At 34.9% G+C, this 27,514-nt stretch overlaps 1 protein-coding gene and 1 long non-coding RNA gene across 3 annotated transcripts in view; one reads left to right on the forward strand and one right to left on the reverse strand.

Annotated features, from left to right (window-relative positions):
- Window positions 1-1,628: 1,628 nt before the first annotated feature.
- LOC118738503 lies at window positions 1,629-2,289 on the reverse strand. The gene is made up of 2 exons (XR_004992887.1): window positions 2,196-2,289; window positions 1,629-2,138 (listed from the first exon to the last, which is right to left on the reverse strand). It is a non-coding gene; the product is annotated as an uncharacterized LOC118738503 (long non-coding RNA).
- Window positions 2,290-5,283: 2,994 nt separating this feature from the next.
- The window catches only part of LOC118737702 (la-related protein Larp4B-like), a 38,599-nt gene continuing 16,368 nt past the window's right edge, over window positions 5,284-27,514 (forward strand). For both annotated transcript variants that reach the window (XM_036468402.1, XM_036468403.1), the window contains exon 1: window positions 5,284-6,039. In XM_036468402.1, coding sequence (XP_036324295.1) covers window positions 5,835-6,039 — 205 coding nt within the window. In that variant the 5' untranslated portion in view covers window positions 5,284-5,834. The remainder of the gene's footprint in view (window positions 6,040-27,514) is intronic.

Below are 27,514 nucleotides of genomic sequence, written 5' to 3' on the forward strand. Positions count from 1 at the left end.
AAAATATATCAATTTATACATTTGTAAAGCTCTATAAATCTACTTTTTTTTTAAGGCTATTAGTTTTGAAATTATAAGCAATGTAATTAAATTTTATTATATTATATTACGATCTATGTGGCATGCTTCGTGCATTTTCATACAATTCATCCTATGGGCCACGGTTAGTATTTATTGATCGATCCATCAATACTGCATGCTACACCGTCAATAAATATCGCGATATTTGCATCACGTCAATAAATACTGACCGTGTGACAGAGCCCTAAGATGCAAATGCTTTGCCTTGTAGATTTCTTAAGCTGATTTTACACGGGTCAATTTTCTAGTCGAATTTTGTCGTTCAACCAAAATCGACCCGTGTGAAAGGCAATTCGATCGTGAAATGCAAATGCTTTGGTTAGTCGATATCTTAGACGATTTTCCAGTCGACAAAAATCGACCTGAAAGAAGTGCAGAATACGGAGTATTGAGCTAGAAAAAATTGCAAAGAGGACGAGGTCTGCCCTCTTTTGTATTTTATTGGTATATTTAGGGTAAAGAAGGTAACATCTTACAAGACTTCAATTTTTCATAAATTTTCCTATGTTTATTATTTATTTATGTTTCAGCGGGCACAACAACCCCGCCCAGATCGGTTAGTCCCTCAATCGTTGTCGTCAAACTCTTCTAACGGAAGACCAGCTTCGACGAGGCGTTAGTAGAGTGAGATTCATTGGGCATGCGGCGAGGTGTCTCGAGTTTTGGGATGTCTCTCCACATGGCGGGCACTCGTTAGGTACATCTGCGTTTACTCTGCTCAGGTACAAGAGGTCAAGAACGCCCAGAAATTTATGATTTTTCATTCCTTTCCGATTACGTGACTTGGTTACAAGGCGAATTTATACAAGTTGGTGTTGATGGCGAATTTAGATTTTCGCCGAGGTACGTCTTAATGTCAAAATTATGTGTTTGTTGTAAAATGATTTCGCCTTCTTTACAACAAACACATCATTTTGACATTCAGTAGTACCGCGGTGAAAATTTAATTCGCCATCAACATCACCTTGTATAAATTCGCCTTGCTTGGTTACTTGGTTCATGGTTGTTATTACCCAAGGCGTATTCATACTAGGTAATAGCATCAATACAAAAACAAAAATCGCATGTATTTTGTCAAGGTGTATTTAACAAGGCGGTTTTGGGGCGCTTTTGAGTCTCGATAACAAAAACTACTCACTCATTTCTCAAATTTTGGGCACGAAATCTAGTTTTTTGCGCTCCCGTACTTCTGGACATTGCTAAAGTTTTGAGAGCAAATTTTTCGCTTATTCTCTAATGACCGGATCCCGTCCGGGTTGTACAGGAAAGTAAAAAAGTTTGGTCTTCTTCAATTTTTCTCTCCTCTCTGTTAAATTTTTTATGCAATTGAAGCGATTGTGCCATACACAACACAAGCGATTTAATCAAACCGCCGAGCACCATTTTAATTTTCCTTGGTAGACGGAAAACCAATAAAAAGATAACTCCACTAAAATACACTTTTGTGAAAAACTATCGAGCACCGATTTGCCAAGTATCATGCTCGGTGAGAAGATTCCTTATGTTCCCTTAAGAAAACGAAATCGAAAACTCTTATGATAAAATTATTTCATACATACTTACATATATGTATTTGGAAATATCGCCATTGCAACAAAAGGTTAACCAGTTTAACAATATATATTACTCACGCATATAAAAATGTTCAAACACATAAAGGTTTAGACATGCATACATACATACGTAGTACTCATAAATAAATTTTGATAAGAGTGTAGGTATTTCTTGATAAAAAATATATGCCAAGCAAATTTTGGTCTGTGGCGTTGTTTAACAGAGTTGAACTGCATTTGAAATGCTTAACAAAAAAATTTTACAATTACATGCATATGTATGTCTGCATGTACTACCTAGGTGTAAGATCTATATTTAAATCTTAAGCTTAACATCTAGAAAGTATTTTTGCTATTATTAATCCGTTTCCAATGCCATGTTTGTTTTGCCAACATTTTGCCCCGTGTTCTCAGTAACACTTTTACCAGCATTAGGGTAGTCTTGAAGGTAGGGATTACCAGTTGGTGCTGGCACAGGCGGTAGATCGACGGATTTTCGTGTACCTCAAAGTTAAGATTTATTAATCTTAAAACAATTAGATAGGCAATTTAATAACTTACTACAGCAGCCACCCATTTTCAAATGTAAAGTGAGCAAATAACTAGGTCTCCCAATCACTAGCAGCGGTCAACGATAAACTAAGAGCCATTTGTTAACAACTTTCCAATACATTTAGAAACTAATAATGAAATTTAAAACTCAAATGATAAGATTGTTGAGCTATGTGAATTAACCCTGCTAGATGTACCTGATTTGACTGTTAACATTCCGGCAATTTAACTTTTAACTTTCGTAGTATTGATACTTTTTGTATGGTATTTGCACATAATGCTATATTACTAAAAAACGCGAAAAGATATACAACTTCGAAACAGTAAACCATCGAAACATGTATATGTTAATATTTTCATATGTTGCTTTAGAGCACGAAATCTGTCATTTGTAGTCATTGAGCAAGAAGGGGTTAAAGTGAATGGCTATTGGATATGTTACATCTTATCTATTCCAATTAGAATTGATACATTATAATTTTAGATATATTTTCAGAGATTTTTTTTTCATAAAACTAATGGTCTGATTATACATACGTCGCATAACTTCGCATAAACTTTAAACTATAATTTCGTATGTACTTTGTATGTATTCCATTATCCAGAAATAGACAGAACCTTTAAAAACCTAGCGATCTGTTGAGTTTAGATTTTGCTTTAAATTTTCTTAAGTTACATTTCTATTACACTGGAACAAATTTTTGTACGAAGTATGCATAATCAGACCTTTAGACTGCTTTTACACAGTTCAATTATTAGTTGTGTTCTTTTACAAATTATCCAGTAACTTGTCAGTAATATTTTTGTAGATTTTGAGGACAAAGCTAATACAAATCCAGCAATCTTAAATATTGATATCGTTCTGAAAACACCAAGTTCTGAAAAAATGCGATAAAAAAATTACTAAAATGGAGTGTTTTAGATACCGTTTTCCAAAGAATAGTAGTATAAAAATTATGATCGGCAGCACTGAAAATAAGCATGGCGAGCTTGTCAAAATTAAAACAAACACGTTGCTACTAACAACACCTTGTTATTATTACACCATGTATTTAAAGAACCAAAAGCTTGGCTTCAACAGAATCAAGGTGTTCCAACTACAGGTGATAGCGGTAGAAGCCATGCTTCCTCTTGTGAGCACGTCAAATTATCGCCTGTTTTGCGTTATTAACATATCCGCGTATACATACACAGTAGCGTGGGCCGAAAATCCGCTTTTTTTTAGAATTCTGATTATAATAATAATAGATTGGCACTTACACATATGTTAGTGTTTGGCCGAGCTTCTCCTCCGACTTGTGGCGTGTGCCTTGATGTTGTCACACAAAGCGGAGGGACCTACAGTATTTTTATGAGAAGCTGTTTTTTCATGGCAGAAATACACTCGGAGGTTTACCATTGCCTGCCGAGGGACGACCGCTGTTAAGAAAAAACCTGTTTCTATATTTTTTTTGCGATGTTGCTTTGACCAGGGCTTGAACCCAGGTGCTGATGGGTGAAAGCACGCACTGCTTACCACTACACCACAGCGGCCGACGAATTCTGATTGGTAATAGCAAAAATATGGCCCATTATGCTCTAAAAAATATCAGTGTGAAATGTGAAAATTTTTGGTCAATATCCTAGGCTTGCCCAAGTCCATCAAAGTTCAAGTACTAAAAAAATGTTTTCCTTAGCTATTCATCTGGTAATCGAAAAACAAATCTTCAAAAAGACAGAAAATAAAATAAAAACAATAACGAGTTGATTCACGTGAATACATTTATTATTTATTATGGTAATTTTGTATTAATTTTGGTGTAAAAACAAATTAAACGTTTACAATTTCACGTGTACAAATACAAGTGCTGAGAATGAAAACAAAGAGAAAATGTAATAGGTGATACGCTGAGTAATCGCGTCTAAGTTTCTGGGTAAGTCAAGTCAAGTCTAAGTCTGGCATAACCTAGCTGTTAGCGGTCCGCGAATGGCACCACACACAGCGAAATTCGCATTGTCAAAATTAGAACATCCGCAAGTATATGAAATTGAACAGGAATTTCGCTCAGCAGCGTTTCTTAGCGATAGATTTATTTCTAACGCTCTGCTGGGCGATGGCAGCTGTACGTGCCAAAGGTGGCCGTATTTCTTTTTCTTTCTCTTCATTTAAAGGAAAAATATGTCACATATTTTTATTTATTTGCCACAGCTGACGAGCGACGCACGCGATAAGTAGAGTGTTGGCTATCTCTTTGTTTTGTGTTGGCATGAGCGTTGTCGAATTTTGGCTATGTGGACGGCTGCATTTGAATTCATGTATTCATAGTCAGCTGTTGAAGCAACGCCAGCGACAACGCAACGCCAAAGTTCTATGTGAACGTGCCTTTACAGTTCTGGGCAAAATGGAATAAAAAATGGAGCACACAATTTTGTGAAAAAGTACCTCGGTTTCGTTTTGGATTTGACTCTTCGTTTCAAATTTATTGGAAAATATTAGCGGTAGCTTTCAATAATTGTGATTTTGTAAGTCAATTTTTGGTAAAATATATACTATGCATATCCAACAGATTATTATAGCAGTTCCCCGGATAGCTATGATTATGCAATTTGGTCTAGCAATTTAAACGCATAATTATTTATATCATAACTGATAGAATTCTGAAATGTTATCTTAAAGTGATAACGAAAATCAAAATCGTAATAAAATTTCCCTTAAAGGGAAGACATTTTAAAACTAAGTACGCATATACATATACTTCAGCATTTAAGGAGAAAACAAAGTGCGAAAAGTGGACGTGTTTTTTGCAAATAACTCTTTTATTAATTAAAAAATTAATTACCGTTCATGGATTATTATTATTGGCGTTAAAACCCATCGAAACCCTCGAAAATTTTCGTCAATTTTTGGCCTTGTCAAGCTAAAGTGCACTACTACCATATTTTGTTCTAAGTTCAATCGTATATCCTACTGCAATAGTGCACACGGGGTAAAAAATTGTTTATACAAGTGTTGTGTTTAATTCGGTATTTTACTTATCTTACTCACTTATTATTGCAACCCTGTTGTTGTTTTTTTACATGCGCTTTTGCCTTGTCCGCCCCTAAGTAGCAATGAAAATCGCATTCATTCATAGATTTCAGATTAGTGTTTGGAAAACTGTCGGCTGAGTTATAGATATTAAAAGAACAATCGCTAAGCAGCAGGTTGTGTTGTTCATCGCTACGCAGAATTTAACTAATTATTCAAAGACTTCGCAAAGGCAATGCAATAGTGATTTCGTAAATCGGCATTTGTTTTGTTTTGATTTCGAACTTCTTTTCGCCACATATCTCATACATATATTCGCGTATCTTTCAAGTGTATCTTTTATTTAGGCAATTTATCCGTGCTTGACGTTTTGTTGTAAATGTCAGCGTAATGAAATCGAAAGAAAAATAAACGAAAAGCAAAAAACGCATGTAAAATAAAAATTAAAAAATAACATCAGAATCTGCTTAACTGGTGATTTGACCAATTGCATTTAAGTTTTTGGGGTTAAAAATTATTTACATACCTTGCACTACGGCAAAAGTTAGTCAAAAACTAAACTATTGGAACTGGAAAATCGATACAAAGAATAAATTAATTTTACTAACCACTACTGCCGTGGTTAGGGCTCCGTTGCAGTGATGGACGACGAGTTCAAGCTCTGCTGGAAGAATTTCCAGGACAATATTGCTAGTGGATTTCAAAACTTATATGATCGAGGGGATTTGGTTGATGTCACACTTGCCTGCGATGGAAAATTGCTGCACGCACATAAAATTGTACTTGCGATATGTAGTCCATACTTTCAAGAAATTTTTATAACCAATCCCTGCAAGCATCCCATAAGTGAGTAGATCATTATGCCTTTCATATTAGACCATACATAATTTTATTTTAAGATAAAATACACTAGCATTTTAAAGTTTCTTTCTTAAAGTTTTGTTCTTTTTACTGCATAAAAGAATGGGTTTATGTATATACATACGTATGTATGTATGCATGCAATACTTAGGTCTACCTATTAAGTATTATTGTTTTGGTATGTACATATATATATATGTATATATATATGTATATACATACATCTACATATACCAAAGTATACTTAAGTTCATGCATACATATGTACAAATTTCTCCAAGTACAACGGTTTACGGAACAAATTTTGAACATATTCTAATTTATTCATCAAAAAGTGGCATTGTTTATAAGCACATAGGTATCTAATGTCCTCTGCCGGTTGAAAAACTTGACTTTTAATTGCACTATATACAAATTAGTAACTAAAATTGTTTATGCATGAAGTGTGTTCAAATTCTAAACTATGTATTTTAAGTACCTTGCCTGAGTTTCTAAGGTTTGATCCAAATTTAAATGAATCCATATCTGATATATTTAAGTATATAATATGTACTACATATGTACATATATTTGTACATTGCCATGAACAACAAATAAGTAGGAAACCAAAAAATAACATAGGGATGTTTACTTCGTCGTTGTTTTTGTTGCAACAGCATAAGAATTCCCAAAAGAGTTTTTGGGGAGTATTGCTGGAGTGACAGTCTTTGGCCAGATATGAATCTGGGTAGTTCCGGTTACGTACACCCGACTGTCGTGGATATGCAGAATAATAGCATGTTTTGCTTTGTAACGTTGCTCAAATACTTATAACCAAATTTCTTACTCGTCTTTCCGTAATTCTGTACTTGTTGTCAAGCTCCTTTAACGGAAGGAAGACGAGCTATTTCGACGGGGTTGGACGAGAGGTAGAGGAGGCTGTTGCCATGGTAGGTACTTAACATTTAGGAGTAATTTCCAAAAAAAAAATGAAAGTCACTAAATGACGAAGATAAGTATGGGTCAACCATTAGCCCTCTGTTTTCAAGATGGTGCACAAGATGTCGTTCAGGCATCGTCTGAAAATTTAATTTTTTTCTTATCTAAGAAGTTACATACATAATAGCTACCCAAAAGATAATTTAGGCAAGCCTTATTAAATAAACCCATTCTAAGAGGCTTACCTAAGAAGGGCTGCCTTCTGAAGTACGTCCTATAAAAGCGCGTCCATGGGTAGTTAAAGAAGAAGCCCTTCAATTTGTGCCACTCCATACAAAAAATAAAGGAGAAAGGAATATGTAGAGGAAGGCCTCTTGACGCTCAGTAAGGCCTTTCGGAACGGCGTTTGACTCCTGAAATTATCTACTGGGTATGGGGTGGTTTGAAGAAAACGACATGAAGTTTATTGAAAATGTCAAGTAAATTCAATTTATAATTTAAGGAAGGGAGTGTTATAATGAGTTTTTGCTTCTTAGAATAGGAAAATCCCCTACTTACAATTTACGCGAATGCATAAGTTTATATTATTTAGCATTACAAATTAAGTTGCATTAAAACATCGTTGATATAAGCCTTAGCAAATACTTTAGAAATGTATGACTTTTATGAATTATATGATACTTTAAAATAACTATCCAAAAGACCTTCTCAAGTACGTCCTACAAAAGCACTTCTGAACGGCTTTCTATGGGTAGCCCTTCAATTTGTGCCACTCCATACAAAGAGAAAGAAGAAAGGAATGCAGATCGGAAGCCCATCTGACCCTTAGGGAAGCCTTTCGAAACTGTTTAACTTTGAAACTATATTGGGACAACTATTCTAGCTGCTGTAAATCCAGAGGTACTTTGAATTTCGGAATGTAGACCCGCATACAATTTTCTTAGGGATATGTAGAATCATTCAAGAGAAGAAAAATATAGTTTTTTTTTGTTGACGGCTGTGTAACACCTTAATTCGTACTATGTATTATTTGACCGGCTAAACGAAACCAAATAGTATAAAGAAAACTATAATATTTTTGTTAAGCTTATATTCATAATTTAACAATAAACTAGTTTAAGATACCCTACTAATGACAATTTTCGGGTGAATTTTTTTCAGGCGAAGCTCAGGATAATGCAGATGATTCTTGTAGGGCATTAAATTCGCCAAAAAAAAACTCTAAATTTAATTGTCTACACTCAGATATGTATGTATGTATCTACGTACGGTTCGATTATAATCTTGTATCAACGCCATACCTCATTCAGCAATATCATTAACATATTTAATACTCTTAATAGTCTCTAAAGCAACCAACGTAATTTTTTTGAGAATTTAATTCCCTACAAAAATATGCCTAGAAAATAAACTTTATTTTGGATCGCCCTAATAAACATGATACTTTACATATCGCTTATTTACTACATGTATGCATGTATTCACATTAGTACGTTTCGAGCAAGAAGTTTGGCAGTTTATCAGTTTATCCGTGTTGTATGTATACGTAAGTAAACATTTGTCCATTTAATTATGATTTTTTCTGTAGTTTAATAGTATTTACCACGTTTTATCAGTTGAATAACGAACGACAAAAGTTCACATTTTACAACGGTAGCCAATATTGCTTATGACATAAGTAGCTACAAGTGATATAAATCAACTTCGGCAATAAATTGTTTATAGGAAACAGTATGTACTAGATATATGAGCCAATCATTTAGCTCTTCATTGGCGCGTACTTGGATTAATTTAAACATATTGAATGTTAGGTTTTGTGTTGAAAAGCCTGTATCTATGCCATAAATGAATATAAGAAACGGCGCTTCCTTGATAAAACTGAAATTGCGGATTGCCGTTGTAAAAAGGCATTAATATTTTTATGCCTTTCATGCATACATACTTACGTACACTTTATAGTACCAGTAGATGTTTTGCTACTTTATTAAATCGATAGATTTTCTCAATAAAATCGGGGTAATAATATCGTTGAATGTACTTATCCATTATAAGTTAAACTAGAATAATGTATACATAGAGATAATGAAGTAAGTTAGGTGTTAACTATTTCCTACGAACACACTTAAATACATTCGAAGTAGAAGATGGAACGTAGCATGCTCCAATTTTGATAAGAAGTTTTAGTCCAGTGCTATTATGAGGTCATGGTGCGCTATATCTTGGAAAAGAAAATAACAAGTACACCAACCGTGCACTGGATTAAAGCTTAATCATTTTAAATTAAATTAAAAATTAAATTATTATTTTTTTTTCAATATCAAAAAAATCGATTATTCCTATGTATAACTGTTGCTGTAAAAGGAGTCTTATTTTTAAAATGTTGAAAAATTTGACATTAGATTAGAAAAGAATATTTAAATTTGAACTAGTGAATATGTTTTCAGTTTCGAGTCCGATGAATCAAGTGGTGCTGACCATTTTTCTAGCTTACCCAGTAGATAATTCTTGAAGCTGAAAGCGCTATCACATGTCCTTTCCATAGAACGGCTTCCAGAAGGGCTTTTGTAGGAGTTTTTCCTAATAAACAATCGTGGTAAAAAGCTCAATAAAAAAAATATGTGTTTTAATTATAAAAATCCTACTTTAAGGTGTTTATTTAAACAGGGTCTGAAAATATTGTTGACATTGTTTTTTATGAGGCTTGGTTGAAGAACAAATACACAAAAAATAAAAATAATATTGCGAAAGAAAAGTAGAACTAAAGGCGGGTTCACCGTTCGTGTCCGAACAACTTTTTATTTGCTCTCAAAAAACTTTTGCCGGATAGGGTGCTGTGGTACAGTTCACCATTCAGTTCGCACATTTTATTTTGTTCTGAATCATCAGCTGATATTGTTGCCTACATGCGATTTTGAGGGCAAATAATACATGAATTCGCTGCGAACGCAAATAAAGGAGAACGCGGCAACCCGAATCAGCAAGTCGTTCGGACAAAAAATCAAATAGTTAGTGCGTTCCAGCACGTCTACGATTTGCAGGTTTGCAGGTTTAGTCCAAAGTCGTTCCCGTACGCCAAAAATTGTGTATCTGGGAACACTCTCGTGAAAGTAACTGAGCAACTGTTCCCAGAATGAAGTTTCAAGATTTAGTCCGGAGTTTTTCTTCTGGCAAATTCATGAAAAGTGTCAAACGATAGGTAGAGTTGCATTTGTGTACAAAAACAGAACGCGGCGAAAGCAAATAACCTTACATTTGGTAAAAAATTGAAGTAAATAATGAAATATTCGAATATATATGCAATTATTATTAATTGTATAGATTTTAATAGTTATTTAGCGATCTTTCAGCCAAATCAGTCTTGTACTAATGACAAGATAACAAACCAAATGACATTTTTGCAGGAAAAAGTGCTTTTTGTGTTCCCGTACACTTCTGCATCTGTTCTCCTGTTACTCTCACTTAAAAGAGTATAATCGTAGTTTGACATTTCCACAGGTGTGAGTCCGAAAAGTACTGGAACAAACTAAGTCTGTTCCTTTGAACTTCGGATTAAAACCTGTCGAACTGTCAAACTACAATTTTACTCTCTCAAGTGAGAGGAAAAGAAGAACAGATGCAGAAGTGCACGGGAACGCAAAAAGCACTATTTCCTGTAAAAACGTCAGTCGGTTTGTTTACATGTCATTTGAACAACACTGATTTGGCTGAAATCTATACATATTCAAGCATTTCGGTGTTTACTTCCATTTTTTTACAAATATAAGGTTCTTTGCTTTCGCCGCTTTTTGTGTTTGCTTGCACATGCAAATCAGCTGATCGTTTGACACTTTTCATGAACTTACAATAAAAAAAACTCCGGACTAAATCCTGTAACTTCTGACTAAGAACAGTTGCTCAGTTACTCTCTCAAAAGTGTTCCCACTTACAGGTTTTATGTCAATAGGAACGACTTCCTGTAAGTTCTGACTAAATTCTGTAAACCGGACTGCTATTGGAACAGACTAAAAATCAGTTTGATTCCAACAAGGAGTGTTCAGTACGTTTTTGTTGCGTTCTCAGTGAATCAAAGTGGGAAAGGAATGCGTAAAATCAATTAAAACAAAGTGTCCGGACACGCTCGGTAAATCCGTCTTAAATAAAAATAAAATAAAAATTTGAAAATATCGCGCATAAAGAGGTTCATGTATATATTTAAGATGCATACAGTGATGCCAGACATTCTCTGTTAAAAATCCCACGAAAATGGGGAAAAAATCCCTCAATTACCCACAGCTTAAAAATTTATCCCACAAAATTCCCAACGAATTTAAACATATACATGTTTCAGTAGTAAAGAACTAAAATTCATCAAAATAATAATAATAATAATTGGCGCTTACACATATGAGCTTCTCCTCCAATTTGTGGCGTGCCCCTTATTTTTGTCACACAAAGGGGAGGGACCTACAGTTTTACGCCGATTCCGAATGGCGAGTGTATTTTTATGAGAAGCTGTTTTTCATGGCAGGAATACACTCGGAGGTTTGCCATTGCCTTCCGGGGCCGACCGCTGTTAAGAAAAAAACCCCTTTTTCTGCACTTTTTTCACTCATTCATTTTTTCACTTTCATTTTTTTGCTCTCACTAAGGGCCTAAAAGAATTTTTTGGTGACTTAAAAATTGAAGCACATTCATGTGCTATTCAACAATTCATTAGATAATTTGTTCCGCTTTTTACATGAAGCGCTTGAATTGGTTAACGTAAGAAAATTTTCGAAATTGTCCTTATACTTTTTAACAATTATATACCATTTCATTCCATATCACATCTTCAGAAAGATTAATTACGTAAGAATGTCGAATATTCTTAAATTTGGATCAATTATGCAACAATAACTGCATCAAAAGAAAATCCCTTATTTATTTGAAATGTCCCTTTTTTGCCTTTTAATAATTTTTGTTGCAAAATATCCCTCAAATAGGGATATTACCCACAATCTGGCATCACTGGATGCATATTGTGCGATACGAATTTTTTTCGATTGATCTCCGTTGATTTAAATTCAAGAAATGAAAAAAATTGTTTTCTTGGTATTTTCAAGACTAATATAATAATCCGGATTTTCAAATACCTGAATAGAAAATCCGAATATCGGGTATTCAGATATCCGAATAGTGTATAAATATCCGTATATTCGAATCTAAACATTAACATTAAAACAACAATTGTTCGTTTATTAATAAAGTTATTTATTAATTGTACAAATCGATAGATTTGAGAATAATTTTACGCGTCAATACTTACAATATCCGGAAGTCCGGATAATCGTATAACGGATAACCTGATATTCGCATATTCAAATGAATGGGTAGTGACCGGATATACAGATAACAAAATGAACTAATATCAACCGGATATCCGGATAAGAAGATGAACGGATATTAACCGGATATATGGAAAACGAAATAAATGAACATTAACCACATAACCGTGCTATTTGGATTTTATGCCTTCTAGAAGGGTTTTTTCCACATGTAATTTACGCGAAGGCGTAAATTTATATCGTCACGTGAAATGCAAAAAGACGTAACAAACATCATCGATGAAATACAAAAAGTCATAACTAACAAAATACTCAAACTTGACTTTTTGATTTATATGATGGATTTCATTGAATTGCAGCTACCCAATTCATTTTATGAAAAAAAATAAAATATTAGTTACGATTTTTTCCATTTCCTTTACGATGTTGTTACGTCTTTTTGAATTTCAGGTGACGATATGTATGTATGTAAAACATAATTGTTATGAACTTCAAATATTTTTTTTTTTGGAAAAACCATTCCCAAGAATCATGACCAATCATTAAAAACTTACATATTTAATGTGGTGGTCCTTATTTTTTTATTTTCGATTTTCTAAAATCGGAGCACAGTTTTGTATGAAGTTAGGTAAAAAAAATTTGAGCTCGATCGGTTGAGAATTGCTGTGCCGTGCCGCATGGCTATTGAAGTTTGTGAGAACGTAATTGGAGCACAATGGAAATAAAACGCTCGTAACTACTCAGGAGTCGGGAGCTTAGGGAGGAAAATGGGGGTTGTTCCTCATTATTTTTGTATCTCCAATATTTTTGTAGAACAAACTTACCCTCCATCGCCAACCTTTAATGGGGTCCCCACGCCCATTTTCCAAAAGTTTCCCTAAGTATCTTCAGCTGAGAGGTCATTGTCTATATCGCAGTTTTTGTATTTCTGTAAATTACCGTTATATGGAAGGTGAGCCTGGTTCTTGTTTGATTTTACAAATTTTCAAAGGGTTTCATGGCAAGGCTCTTAGCAATGTTCGCACCGAGTTTGGTGGGAATTGGTAAAGGGACTACAGAGGTACAGCATTTCATCATTTCCAAAATTCTACTTCGCATACTAACTTTCAACAATTTAGATCCAGCACAGTGATGATATTTTAATCGCAATTGTACTTTTTCAGTACAATTAGTTTTAAAAAAGTAGCATTTACCGATTTTAAATACAATTTCAACATCAAAAATACTTTTTGTACAAAATGCTGCAATCTCTGCCACTTTGATTATTAATCCGTTTGCGTTTAAGTAAATGGACATACCTACATTTCATGTTTAGTACAAAACGAAATTATGAATTGTAATTTTGATTGTGATTGTGAATGGTAATATTAGTGCTGAGCGTTGTGGTTATTGCGATCCTTTTTGTCAATTGTTTGGAAATGCAGTTTACCTAATGACGATCCTGCCGAAAAATTAAGGAATTCAATAACTCTACTCTCTACAAATATCTACTGTGGACATCCATTTTAGTGTTACTGATCTCATTTCATGTGATTTATTTTCCTTAATATAAACTGATCTATCTTCTGTATTTATTATTTGTTGTTATTGACTTCATATTTGAATATATGTACATCTCGCGACAAAATTATACGGTTACCCGGGTTGGGCTATTTTTTATATTTTTTCCAATTAATTTTAATTTTTTTTTATATATAATTTTTGGCATATAATTTAAGAATTTATTTGTGACTTTATGGGCTAGTTGGAGAGATCTTGAAGGAAAACGCGAGGTAGTGCATTGACGGAAATGGTAAAAAGTACATTAAGCTCAAAAAGTTACAGTTTTTGTTGTTAATTTTGTACAATTTAAAAACCTCAAATATCAACACTAATCCAGTATTTACGGAAATATCGTAGGTTTTGCATATTTTGAAAATACCGTTACATGGGAGGTGGGCGTGATTATTGTCCGATTTTGCCCCATTGGATAAAAGGAACTTACCTACCAAATTTCATTGACATATCTCAATTTTTTCGCGAGTTATCGTGTACACGCACGGACGGACAAACATGGCTTAATCGATTTCTCTTTTACATTTGCCTATATCTATCTCGATTCGTTTTGGCTGTTACAAACAACCGCTATAATACCCTTTCTTCAAATCTACATAAAATTAGTATATTAGAGGTATTATGGAGGTCTTGCAAAGCCAGTTCCACGGTAGGGCCGTTGATTACCTCAAAAAATATCAGGTTTTGAAAAAGGCAATTTAATATAAGTCATTAATAGTTATGTTATACATTAATAGCATCAATGAACCCATTTTCACTCATTGTAATAATTGTAAACTTTTTTTTGTAAATTTTTGGTCAAAATTCAGTTTTTTTTTGTATGGGAACCCCATTAAGGGTTGGCGATGGGGGGTAATTCTGTTGTTGTTGGGGGTTGGGGTTGTTCATACAATTTACCTCCCTAGGCGCGACACCTAAGTAGTTACGAGCGACCAAACTTCAATGCCCGTGCGGCACGGAAATTTTCAACCGATCGAGCTCAAATCTTTGTAAATTTTTTTTTATAATAATAGATTGGCGCTTACACATATGTGTTCTCCTCCGAGCGGAGGGATCTACAGTTTTACTCCGACTCCGAACGGCGATTGTATTTTTATGAGAAGCTGTTTTTTCATGGCAGAGGGACGACCGCTGTTAAGAAAAAACGTTTTTTCTATATTTTTTTGTGATGTTGCTTTGACCAGGCCTTGAAGCGTTGCGGAGTGGAAGCGCGCTTTCCAGCGGCCTACAAAAAAAAATATAGTTTATACTAGAATAAAAACTGCGGTGCTCAAAGTTTCAAACCTTGTACAAGATTTATAAAAATTCACCAAATTTCAAAAAATCGTCTTCAAAACTGCCAAATTGTTGGACAGAATTTCTGGAAAACATTCGGGTATGCTGTTTTATAAGGCATTCACCCATTCATTTTTAGTACAATATTGTTCAAGCGGCTAAGAATCCGACATGATTTTTGATATATATTTTTTTTTCTGACGGTGTTATGCGTTTTCTCCCATACAAAGTACTTAGTTCCAAATCCTTTATCTTGGAGAAACTGAGCGCTGTTATCCTATAGGGTTTAAGCCCGTCCTTGCGATCGGACCTAGCTCAATCAAGGAACAACTGAGGAAAGAAAGGAACAAACTCAGAAAACAGAAGTGACATAACACTGTAGGGGTACGCCAGGCGAAATGCTTATGGTGCAGGGCAATTATAAACCTCCCCAAAGGGAAGCTAAGGATATTAACAGGTATTCTGACGGATCACTGTAGACTAAGAAGTCACCTGCACAAGGTGGGAATCTCGGCCGAACGACCTACATATGTCGCTTCCGTTATTCGTTCGAAGAGACTCCGTTACACCTGCTTCGCGGGTGCGAGGCGGTGGCAAGAAGACGGGTGAGATACCTAAGCCAATTATGGCCAAGTATTGCATTCATACATATAATCGCCGACCTCTGGGGATCTCTTCAAATTTCTGGGATCTCTGGTTTTGGATGAGGTACTGTAAATGGTTTAGGGCACAATAGACCTCTATATCATATAAATATATTTATCTTGTTTGAAATCTTACCCAACGAAAGATCAGTGACAATTGAGTTTTCTTTTAATTCCTTCAGTAGAAGAAGTTTAGCTCAAATAACTCGATTATGATGAAAGTATAGGAAATTGATGAGAAGTTAGATGAGAAAAAATATAGGTTAGTTGGAAAGTGTTCGGAGTTTTTCCGAAGCTGTCTAGGCTCTCGAAGAAGTAGTTCTCCAAAAATTTGAGGCGTTTTCTCCAGAGTACGGGGTACTCGCACACGAAGTGTCGGACTGATTGTATCTCTTCTTCGAATCTGCAGCTTCTGCAGAAATATTTATATGGAACTCCGAACCAGGCGGCCCTTGCGCTTGTGAGAAGCTTCATTCATCGAGTCGTGCGAATCAGCACTATAGCGCTCAGGTAATTCCACCTGCTATTGGTGGCTGCTCCGCTTCCCTTAATCCTAGCTCAGATCCCTTTGTATTACATTCCTCCGCTTATTAATTTCCCGGAATAACGCTATGTCCCGGGACCCAGTACAGATTAATTATGTGTTGTTGAAGAGGGATCTTCGGCATTCCTTAACGCATATAGAGTTAGTCGTAGCCGACCCTAAGGCTTTGCTGCCAGCTTGCTTCTGTCAACAACGAAGGCAAGTTTAGATGGAGCTAGGCCGATCATGCATGCCGCCATGTCAATTGCAGATATCTCTCTCTCTCCCAGAAGTAATTTCTGAGAGAAGATGCCAGATCCTGTTCCAATTAATGTGGAGATTTCGTCATGGTTCGGAACGATATTAAGCTCTCGGTCAGTTCCGTCGGGGAAAATGGATTAAAAAATTTCGTTCAAAGCTTGGTGTCTACCACATCAGCGAGCGCCACAGGTGGGAATAGGTGAACATACCGCCATGTAAACCCAGTGTATTATCTGTGGCTGTGGTCCCCAGTCTTTCCTAATCGTAGTTTTACAGGAGTAGAATGCATGTATTCTACACTCTGTGGTATTCCTTTTCCTGGAAATTTTATAATCAAGAATTGAATGGCGGATTGAGGGGAATATCGCTTGGTGAAGAGAATGAATTTGGTTTGGGAGTGGTCACCTTCTGCCCATCCGGTCAGGTCGTTAATTGCGGATTGCAGAATCTCACTGACCGTCGAGACGAATTTCCGAATGTACCTACGACAGTCGGGTTTACTTAACCGGAACGACCCAGATTTATATCCAGTCAAAGACTGTTACTCCAGCATCATTCCATAAAAACCCTTTGGGGAATTTGTATGCTGTTACAACAACATCAACATGAACTTCCCTTTAACCAAAAGGACTAAGTCGTCTGCATACGCAACAACCATAGTAGCTTTTGATGAACAAAGCAAGAATTTGGTTAGTACAAGGTTCCATAGCAGGGGATATAAAAAAATACCTTAAGGGAACCGCGTGTGACTGTTTTCCTTATTTCTGCGGTTCCCAAGGATCCATTGATGCTTGGGATGGTCAATAACTTTAGGATTAAAACTTATCCAAGCTTACCGTGTTCAAGGACTGCATGAAATCATAGTTAGTCATTTTTCGGAAGGCAACTCAAGCGAAGATTTTCGAAGAAACGCTTTAGGTGACTGGAATGTCTAATAATGACACTGACCGATGTCCTTCGGATTAAACACGTTACGGACGTGTGCAGTAGGCTAAGTGATTGTAAACTACGACGAACATTTGTACATGCATATACATTTTATAGCGACATGTGTCGTAATATTATTCCTAAGATATCGCTCCTATAAATGAAGGTATGTACATACTACATGTGCGCATAAATATTATTTACTGTTACCATTCGGTGCGAAATGGATACCATATCGCTATGCTACGTGCGTTGACTTTATCTGATCAAAAACTAATAAAACGTTTTTTATCTTTCAAGTAGTAGCAAAGGTGCTACTATTAGAAGTGTTTTGTGTTTTTCCTTCCCTCGAATTATTATTACTGCACTCTCATATTTCAAAGATAAAGAGCTAATATTACCCATAAATAATAAAATGTTAGAAAATAAAAACCTAAAAACGGGAGCACTTTATAAATCGTCACCAATAGTAAGAAAAGAGAAAAAAGTTATTTATCTTTTTATCACGTTTAACAATCATTTTATTGCTTCGTTTGCTGATATTGGCTTGGCTATTCGTTCGCCGTTAATAGGCTTAGTTTGCACAAGTGTTTACAATTCATCTTCATATGAAATGCATTAGAAAACTGTATGCCTATTGAAGATAAGATCACAATGGTGTGGTAAATTTGTATAAAACTTAAACTTTCCTAACAATATTCTTCTAACTAGATAGCTCTGATCACGTAGTTTGCCAATATAGAGATTAAAAACAGGTATCCACTGTGTAAGCAAATATCGATTCAATTTATGTTTAGTACGATTCTCGTTAAATAACATTCAGTTCCAATTAACCGAGGTTTTCAATTACAGGTCTATTCTGCACGTTACCGATGATCTTGTAACCGGAAAATTTTATGACTAAAAAATATTACCAAGTTCTTGTCATCGCGATTCTATGTACGTTATGTTAGTGTTTGGCCGAGTTTTGGCCGAGCTTCTCCTCCGTACGTTGGTAATGCAGTTAAAATATTCAGCAACTCAGCTATGAAGAATTGTGGAAATTCTGCATATTTCACGGGGCAGTACTTTGTTACCAGCTTATGAGATGGTAACAAAAGGTGGGTTCGTTTAAAATCTCCTGTTTTTAATCAGCTCTTTTCCTGTTGGCAAACATTTTTCCCCTCAAAATGAAATGCCACTTTGCTCCCTTAATTTCCCCTACTTTGCAAGTTTTTTGCGTACGCGAACGCAAAACCTGAAAGTTTTGCTTAACTTTGAACAATTAACAGCTAGGCGAACGCAATCAAAAATTACCGGAGTGCTAACAGGATTTAAAAACTGGCAGGAACTTTATTTACCGATTACAAAACTTTTACCATGGATTGCCAGCGCAGAATAGACCTGTTAGCGGAACTTTGGTTAAGTGCAACAAAATAGCCAATAAAACGAACTTTTATTTGAATTCTAAAATTCAAACTAGGTAATTTTTTACTGAAATCAGCTGATCACTTATTCTGAACTAGTGTATTTTCGAATTACGGGACATAAATATTGTTTCATTAAACCGATTTTTTCATTTAGCTGAAGTCTCAAATAACCGACGGAATTTGCATGAAAAGGCTAAATAAAGGGGACAGAGTTTACGCGCCAATTAAGCAAAGTATCAGTAAACCATTAAGCATTATACCATTGTTTGTTTTAAGGAACAATGAAAAATGCAAGAAAGTCTAAACGGTAAAAGGTTATATAGATATGTAGATACTGTTTCGGCGATTTCCTCATAAGAATTCTTTCTAAGCTTCAGCAGGAATCGAATCCGCATCAACGCTGTGCAACACTAACCACTGTGCCAAACACATCCCGTAAACTTTCGATTCCTATCTTCAAAACTCGGATCAAATAAAAAATAAAATAAAAATGTAAATATTTTTCTGAAACAAATATTTTTTTTAAGATTTTAATTAAAAAAAAAAACTTGGATTTTGTTTATTTTGCAAAAATATTTATTAAGTGCATGAAGTATAATAAATAAACACAAATTAACAAAGTTTTTTGAATTTATCTCAAAGAGATTTACCAGCATTTTTTTAAATAAATTACATGCAAACATAACAATTGCAAAAAGTTGAAGGTTGATGAAGTTGGTCTAGAGAATGATCACTATAAATATATTTGGCGCATTCCTTTTGGGTAGAAACCTCATTTAATCCTGAAAAAATGTGCGACGGTGCTATTGAAAGCTTATTTCATCTAGTATTGAATGCCTTGAGGCGATCAAATCGAATTGATGCATATCTACATAATGTACCATTTTTCTCCGCAATTTCTATAAGAACGTTATAGCCCGAACACAATGAAAACGACGAGCTACAGACCACAGCTGTCAAAATATTTTTCCACGTATTCTTATGTAGATCATTATTTTGGCGACGACATGGCTACACGACGACTGTGGTTGTGGCCAGATTAGATCTATTTCTATTTTTCCAGCGACAGATAACGTTCTTCCTCTTCTTTTATGTCAAATTCATACAAATTCATGATATCGCTGCCGCGTTCAATGAAATCATGTCGCCATCGACAAAGCGTTTAGATAGTGAAGATATCAAATTGGAAGTTGTCGCCCGCAGCTCGTCGTTTTCAATGTGTTCAAAACGTTACACTGTTTGTCGTTGAGATAACGAGGATCCAATACGTGAACACCTTTTCATATCATGCGCCTTCTTTTGATTCGATAAATATTTATCTTAGTTATACAAAACTACCAAAAACGAAATCTTATTGGTCGCTTATTTCAAGACTGTTGATGTAAAAACCGCCTTCAATTGAAGTACATACATGGCGGTCAAAACTGGTTGAATGGTGTTTTGTTTCTAATAGTAACAATGTTTTTCAAGCCAAAATTTTACTGTTATTTTTATGCAAAATTATGGTTCGTGCTTTAACCAAAACCATATTAACTTTCAAACTTATACAGAATTCAGAAAAATTCCACAAATTTTCATAAAAATTTTGAGCTTTTTAATTAGATTTTTTTTTCCAATTCCTGGGTATGCAGTTACAAGGCTTATAAAGTTTAAGTAAAATAAGTGCAAGATCTGAGCGGCTAAAAATTGCATTGATTTTTAATAATTTTTCGTTTCCTGATGTATTTGCATGTCGATATATATGTATGCATATAAGACTGTGCGACAATTTTATGACAATTCAAACCAGCCCAGATTTTGCTAACATTTTTTGAAAATATATTTTTTCAGTAATAAAATAAAACACTCTATGAATTTGCAAAAGTTAGCTCCTTCTTTTATTTAATGGCCTACTAAAGTTTTCATGTCCCGGCCTAAGTAGTTTTCAAAAAAGTGGAAAAATGGCTCAAATGAATGCCTGAGCGAAATTAAAGATTAGACATATATAGTCAAATTTCATGGCAAATATATTCGTACAACATTTTAATCCATTAGCTTTCGCCTGAAATGGTCGTTTTGACCTTTACTTCAAAAAACGCCGCAAACGACCCTTCAGGCGGTAGCTAATGGGTTAAAATGTTCTACGAAAATATATCCCATAAATTTTACTATATACGTCTTAACCTTTAATTTCGCTTAGACATTTATTTTAACCGTTTTTCGACTTTTTTAATAACTACTTAGGCCGAGACATGCAAACTTTAGTAGGCCATGGAATAAAAATACCAGCTAACTTTTGCAAATTCCATTGAGTGTTCTACTCCTGGTTGGGTATACTTTCAGAAAATGTTAACAAAGTCCGGACTGGTTTCGGCTGTCGCACAGTGTAATACGTACATATAGAATAACTCCATCCAATTTTGTTTAAAAATACTGCTTTGTATAAACGTCGATAGTGTACCCACTGAAAACTTAAGGGAATTTAAAAACAAATACCATAGCTATAGTTTTGGTTTGTTTTTAGTTTTATCACTTTGCACTATAAGAAGTTTGACCAAAGTGCGGTCAACTAAAAAGTTAGGACAATTTTTTTTGCATAAATCAATGCATAGGACTTACCAGTAATGAATGCGAATATTTTTTCTTCATGATTATATACACTAACTATAAAACTACTGTTGTACCTGTTGTTGTATTAATTGCGTTGAATCTGTACGATTCACAAGCAGTTATATTTTTTGATTTGAATTTTCAGTTAGCTCGCCTTAGATCTAGGTGTAAAAATATATACTTAAACCCTTGGCGACAGAGGCGCCGAAAGAGGTCACTTTTTGTGGTTTTATTATACAAGTTTGAATGCAGTTTTTGTTTTAACAAAAACCCGCTGTATTTTTGATGCAGTAGGCATTTTTGAAAAAATTTTAACAAATTAAATTGTTCACTGAAAATTAAAAAAAATATCATCCTTTGCAGCAATAAATTTATAAATACCCTCTTAGTTTCCTCTCTTTATTGAGTTCTCCCCTCAAAACGACTGTACCAAGATTCTGCTTCTTTTTGACTGACGTTGTAACCGCCTAGGTGATTTTGACAGAGTCCAACAGAACACGCTATTTGTTTCTGCGCCAACTGACGCCAATTAGAAATTCCAAGTGAAGCCAAGTCCTTCTCCACCTGGTCCAGAGGCGCATTTTTCTCTTTCCCCTGTCATCAGCATCGCGATACGCGTTGCATTTTGTGCGTAGGTGGAGCGTTTCTGCCGATTCATACGACGTGGCCAAGCCAGTGGGGCCGCTGTATTTTAATTCGCTGCACTATGTCCATGTCGTTGTAAAGCTCAATCGTCTGTAGTATTTGCCGTCGCTAACGCGAAAGTCCCGTAAGTATGCCGAAATGTTTTACTCGAACTCTCCCAAGAGCTTGTAAACCACCACAGGCATGCGTAAGGACTTTACTCTCAATTACCTACTCAGTTCAAAGTAGCACTCGTAGTCCTTGTTTATACCGATGATGCCGATAAAGTTGACATACTCAAGCAACTGAACGCTCTTCTAAAGGATTGTATTTGAGTACAGGCCCGGCCGCAAGGGGGGTTTTGGGGGTTTACACTGTCGGAGTTTACGATAATAATGGTTAACAAGTAATTTTTAAGCAAAACACACAATCGATTTCAATTCTCATATAAAATTTTAAGATTATAGTTCATCTCTTCATGATCCAATAATCGGATTTGCGAAAGACGAATTGATAACCTTCTCCTTTTTGTGAATTCGGTTAAAAATATTTTAAGATCTCTGTAAAACTTGTTTATTGTGACAACATTGCAATTAAGGTAACGAAGGGTATTGTGGATTTAGCGGCTATTGGGGACCGCCTATTTAAAAAAAAAAAGAAAAAAACAAGAATCATTTATAATAGCGATGCAAAAATTAACTCCTTGAAGGGAAACCAATAAAAATATATTAAAAATTGCAGTAAATTATTGTGTTTGAAAATATATTATACACACGTAGAATGCATTGGATTTTGACCCCTTACGATGAAAGGATTGCGTGCACTTAAGGATTTAAGTTTACAACTAATATGAAATGAACGTTTTATGTCAAGTTCTATATTTGCACATTGAGGGATTTTGTGGTAAAAATGTATTTTTTTTTAGACATTGAGTGCTTATTATTTATTTTTTGAAAGGTACAAAAATAAAAAATTATACTAGCGAGTATTGTGGCTTATTTATATCTTCTGTTGAACTTGAATTTAAGATGAAATATCCATTTTTGTACAAGAATTCAATGTAAAGTTGGTGTAGCAAAATAACCAGTGCCAATGACACTTCATTTTGAAAACTATAATAAACATTCAAAAATTTGATTCAACGTGTTCCTAATTTCTTCTAAAATATAAAACGATAAATCTTAGATTATCCATTAATAATGAGAAAAAATGCGAATTTCCGTGTTTTCTATAGAAATTTTTCCTTTTTCAACGCTTTTCTTAGTTATGGTTTGACAAAATAATTCAATGAATATCATCAGAGAACGAGCCAAACGTTTCGGTATCGTGCAGTTTCGATCATACAAGGTAACGACACACAACAGATTCAAAACACTCGGAACCATTTTGAAGAGTATTACCGAATTGGTCTTTTCCAAGATTTGGCGTATTGTTAATACCTGGTCTGTGGTGGATTTGCCAGGTCTAAAGGCACACTAATAAGGACCAATCAGTTCGTTGACGGTCTTTCACACAATATGCTCCATAAGACATATGCGCTGCTTCCGCGATGTTCGGCGTTTATGGCTTCTTGGCATCGGGTATACGTTCATCTGCCTATATTCTGCATAGGAGTTGATGCATGCACCTTATCAACTCCTCGCCGCTGTACTTGAATAGTTGAGCTATTCGTACCTCGTCATAGTCAGGCGGTGGGAAATCGCTTCCGTCATCATCGACAGGAGGCTCGCATACATTTGTCCTCTATTTTATTTATTATTATTATCAACAAACAGGACGCTTACAGACTATATGACAAATATATACATAGAATAAGGGAAACCCTTATGAATAAATTCTTAAAAGTAAACTTTGAGTAAGAAAAATCGAAGTCTAAAGATGAAGAATAAGCATTAAATTGGGAGAGAGTCCTCCTTAAAGGGGCATTCATACCATAAACAGTTTTACCAACACCCACAAAAAACAATTCATTACAACGAAGAATACGTGAGAGAACATTAAAACGAATTTTCATAAGGAGGTGCGAGCAATCTATAAAGCCTACAATTGTGTCAAAGACAAAGCACATCGATAACAAAGTACGCCTGGACTCTAAGGACATGAGATTTATCAACAAACAACGAGAACGATAGGACGGAATAGGGTCTACAAATTTCAACGGACGCAAAGCAAAGCGTATAAAAGCCCTCTGAACAGACTGCAATCTGTTCACATGAACTGTATGAAAAGGGCTCCAAACAAATACCGCGTATTCTAACCTCGACCGAACTAAAGACGAATACAACAGTTTGAGAGTATAAGGATCGGAAAATGATAAGCAGTTGCGACGAATAAAGGCCAACATCGCGAATGATTTAGAAACAATAAAGTTTATGTGGGTGGTCAAGGTGAGCTTGGAGTCAAAATAAACACCCAAGTCTTTAAAATCAGTAATTGATTTTAGCGGGACAATCGAAAAACAGTAAGAGGTTGGAACAATACTAATCACTTTTGCAAAAGAGGTATAATGACATTTACCAATATTGAGGGACAAACGATTACGCGCACACCAACAGTACAAATTATCAAGCTCACCCTGGAGAATCAATGAGTCTTCTCTATTTTTAATTTCATAGTATATCTTCAGGTCATCCGCATATAGAAGAAACTTACATTTTGAGAAACAGGAAGATATATCATTAATAAAGATAACAAATAATAACGGACCTAAGACACTACCCTGGGGAACACCAGAGGAGGAGACAAAAGAATAAGACGATACATTATCAAAACGAACAACACAGCGTCTGTTATACAGATAGGATGTGATCCACTTCAGAAACTCTGAATGAAAGCCCATGCCTTCAAGTTTAGCTATGAATATTCGATGAGGCACCCTGTCAAAAGCCTTAGAGAAATCGGTATATATAGCGTCAATTTGGAATCCCTTTTGAAAGGTTTCCAAACAGTCCTCTGTAAAAGCAGCTAAATTGGTTAACGTAGATCTGCCCGGCACGAACCCATGTTGGTTGGGACATAATAAATGTTTAACAGCAAAGTAAATTTTATCTTTTACTATGGACTCAAACAGTTTTGAGACAGTGGTAAGCTTAGAAATCGGCCTATAATTCTCAATACAATTTTTGTTACCACTTTTAAGAATTGGCGTAATAAAAGTCAATTTCCAGTCATCGAGGAAAACTCCGGCAGATGGAGACATGTTAAAAATGTGCCTCAAAGGCGCAATTAGTGAAGGACAACTTTTAAATAAAATACCCGAGAGGCCGTCTACATCAGTGTTAGTGGATAGTTTAAGCTGGTTAATGCCATTAGCTACATCCTCAACTTGTCAACTTTAATTTCCCGAAGTTAATGGGAGTATCTAAATTTGACAAAAGATCTTCAGGAATAAAATCATTATCAGAATTACCTGAAATAAAGTTGGAAGAAAAAAAATCAGCAAAAAGATTAACAGCTTCGGAGATGGAGTTGGCTGACACCCCGTTAAGCTGGACCGATGCAGGTATATTAGAGCAATTTTTCTTTGATTTAATATAACTCCAGAAGAACTTGGGATTAGATTTAATATTGCTTTCTACGCCGCGAATATAATTCCTATACAAAGATTTATTGAGCCTGTTAAATTCAGCTCTATAAAACATGTAACGCTCACGCAAATTAACATCGTTGGAATGCTTTTGTCTTTTGTAGAACTTATTCTTCTTATTCCTTATACGTTTCGAGTTCTTTTGTAAACCATGGACGCTTAGCGGTTTTCGAATTAAGAATTGGGATGTGACCCACACAAATATCACAAAGTTTAGACTTAAAAATAACGTAGCAACCAGTTACATCCACATTTCCAAAGAGCTGGGACCAATCCAAATCAAACAAATTATTCAATTCAGCAAAATTACAACAAGAGTAGTTAAAAGCAACCGTCTGACTAGCAGTCGGTAATTCAAAATATTGGTAAAATTCAAACTCCAAAACCATAGGGCTATGATGCTGATTTGGAGGGGAGATGTAACTGGCCGCATGAGAGAGCTTGAAATTTATATTAGAGCTAATAAATATTAAATCTAAAATTCGGTTTAACTCATTAAAAAAACCATTGATTTGAAATAATTCAATACATAATAAATTATCAATTAAATATGATTCAGATAAAGTAGTAACATTTGATGGGGTGAGGAAAATATTGTTCAGTGCTGCTACCATTCAGAAGGGTGGAAAAATTTTCCCTTTATAATTTAAGTACGTTCTGGGTATCGGTCTGAGAATTCATCTTAGAGAATTATCCATCGAACATATTTCTAAGCTTTTAAGACTTCTATCAATTTTATACAGATATTATATAAGTATAAAACCCCATTACAAAATTTAAAGACAAAAATGCATAAATGTAAGTACCATATGTATGTATGTACACATGTATGCATGTTTGTATGTACGCTGGGTACAAAGTATAGGCCTGCATAAAAAGAATCTACGTGTACTTATTTATTTTTCGATCTCTCATTAAAATCTTCATTTAAGAAAAAATTCCATCGGTTTGGATCATATTTCCAACACAAAATGAGATTATCGACAAGGATTTATCGCATTTTCAATGAACTTTAATCAAAGTTTATCATAAGAAATATGGTTTATTGAAATCGCGCTTCCCCACTAACCAATCGGCTATACTAAGTCTGCCGTTGGTTGGGCATTGGTTGAGTTTTGTATGCCATCATACCCTTGTCTTATTGTACATATGTACAAATATACATACATACATACAAAGTATATACCAACACAAGTGTATCATAGAACTTAATATCAGTGCTTTGATTTCTGAGATGAAACGCGGAACCAACTTACCTATACATACATATGTAGACTATAAAATATTTGTGTTGTTCCCCTGCAGAAAAAAATTATCAATTGATAAATAATAACAAACTTGTAGTTGGTTTTTATGCGGGATTTCTATAAAATATATAACTTGTAGTTAGCTACAAAAAACTAACTTGAAACTAGTTGACAAGTAATGCAGGAGTAATGAAGGAGATTGTTTTCCTTAAACGCGTTTCTATTTAAAAATCCTGCACTTCGCAAATACTTTTTCGAATTGAGGACAAATAAAAGGAAGCACGAAATTTCATATTATCATTTTAAAGTTATGTCTGGCAGAGTTCGAATATGGGACCACCTACAGCAGAATATGTAAACATATATGAAATGTAATAAAGTAAATAAAAATTAAAATAAATAAAATATTTTGGTTTTCCTATTGATATTTTATGCCCAAAAGTAGTTAGTTACAAGTTACTTACATCAAATGCAGAGGTAATCAACCTTGACTATTTCGCGGCCGTCGCCATAGAAATATAGTTAGCTTTAGTCAAAGAAAATATACAAATAATAAGTGACTTTAAGCTCCTTCCTAATCAACTTAAAGTTAGCTTATAT

The sequence above is a fragment of the Rhagoletis pomonella genome, unplaced genomic scaffold, assembly GCF_013731165.1.
Source record: "Rhagoletis pomonella isolate Grant_MI unplaced genomic scaffold, Rhpom_1.0 Rhpom_scaffold_00004, whole genome shotgun sequence".
NCBI lineage: Eukaryota > Metazoa > Arthropoda > Insecta > Diptera > Tephritidae > Rhagoletis > Rhagoletis pomonella.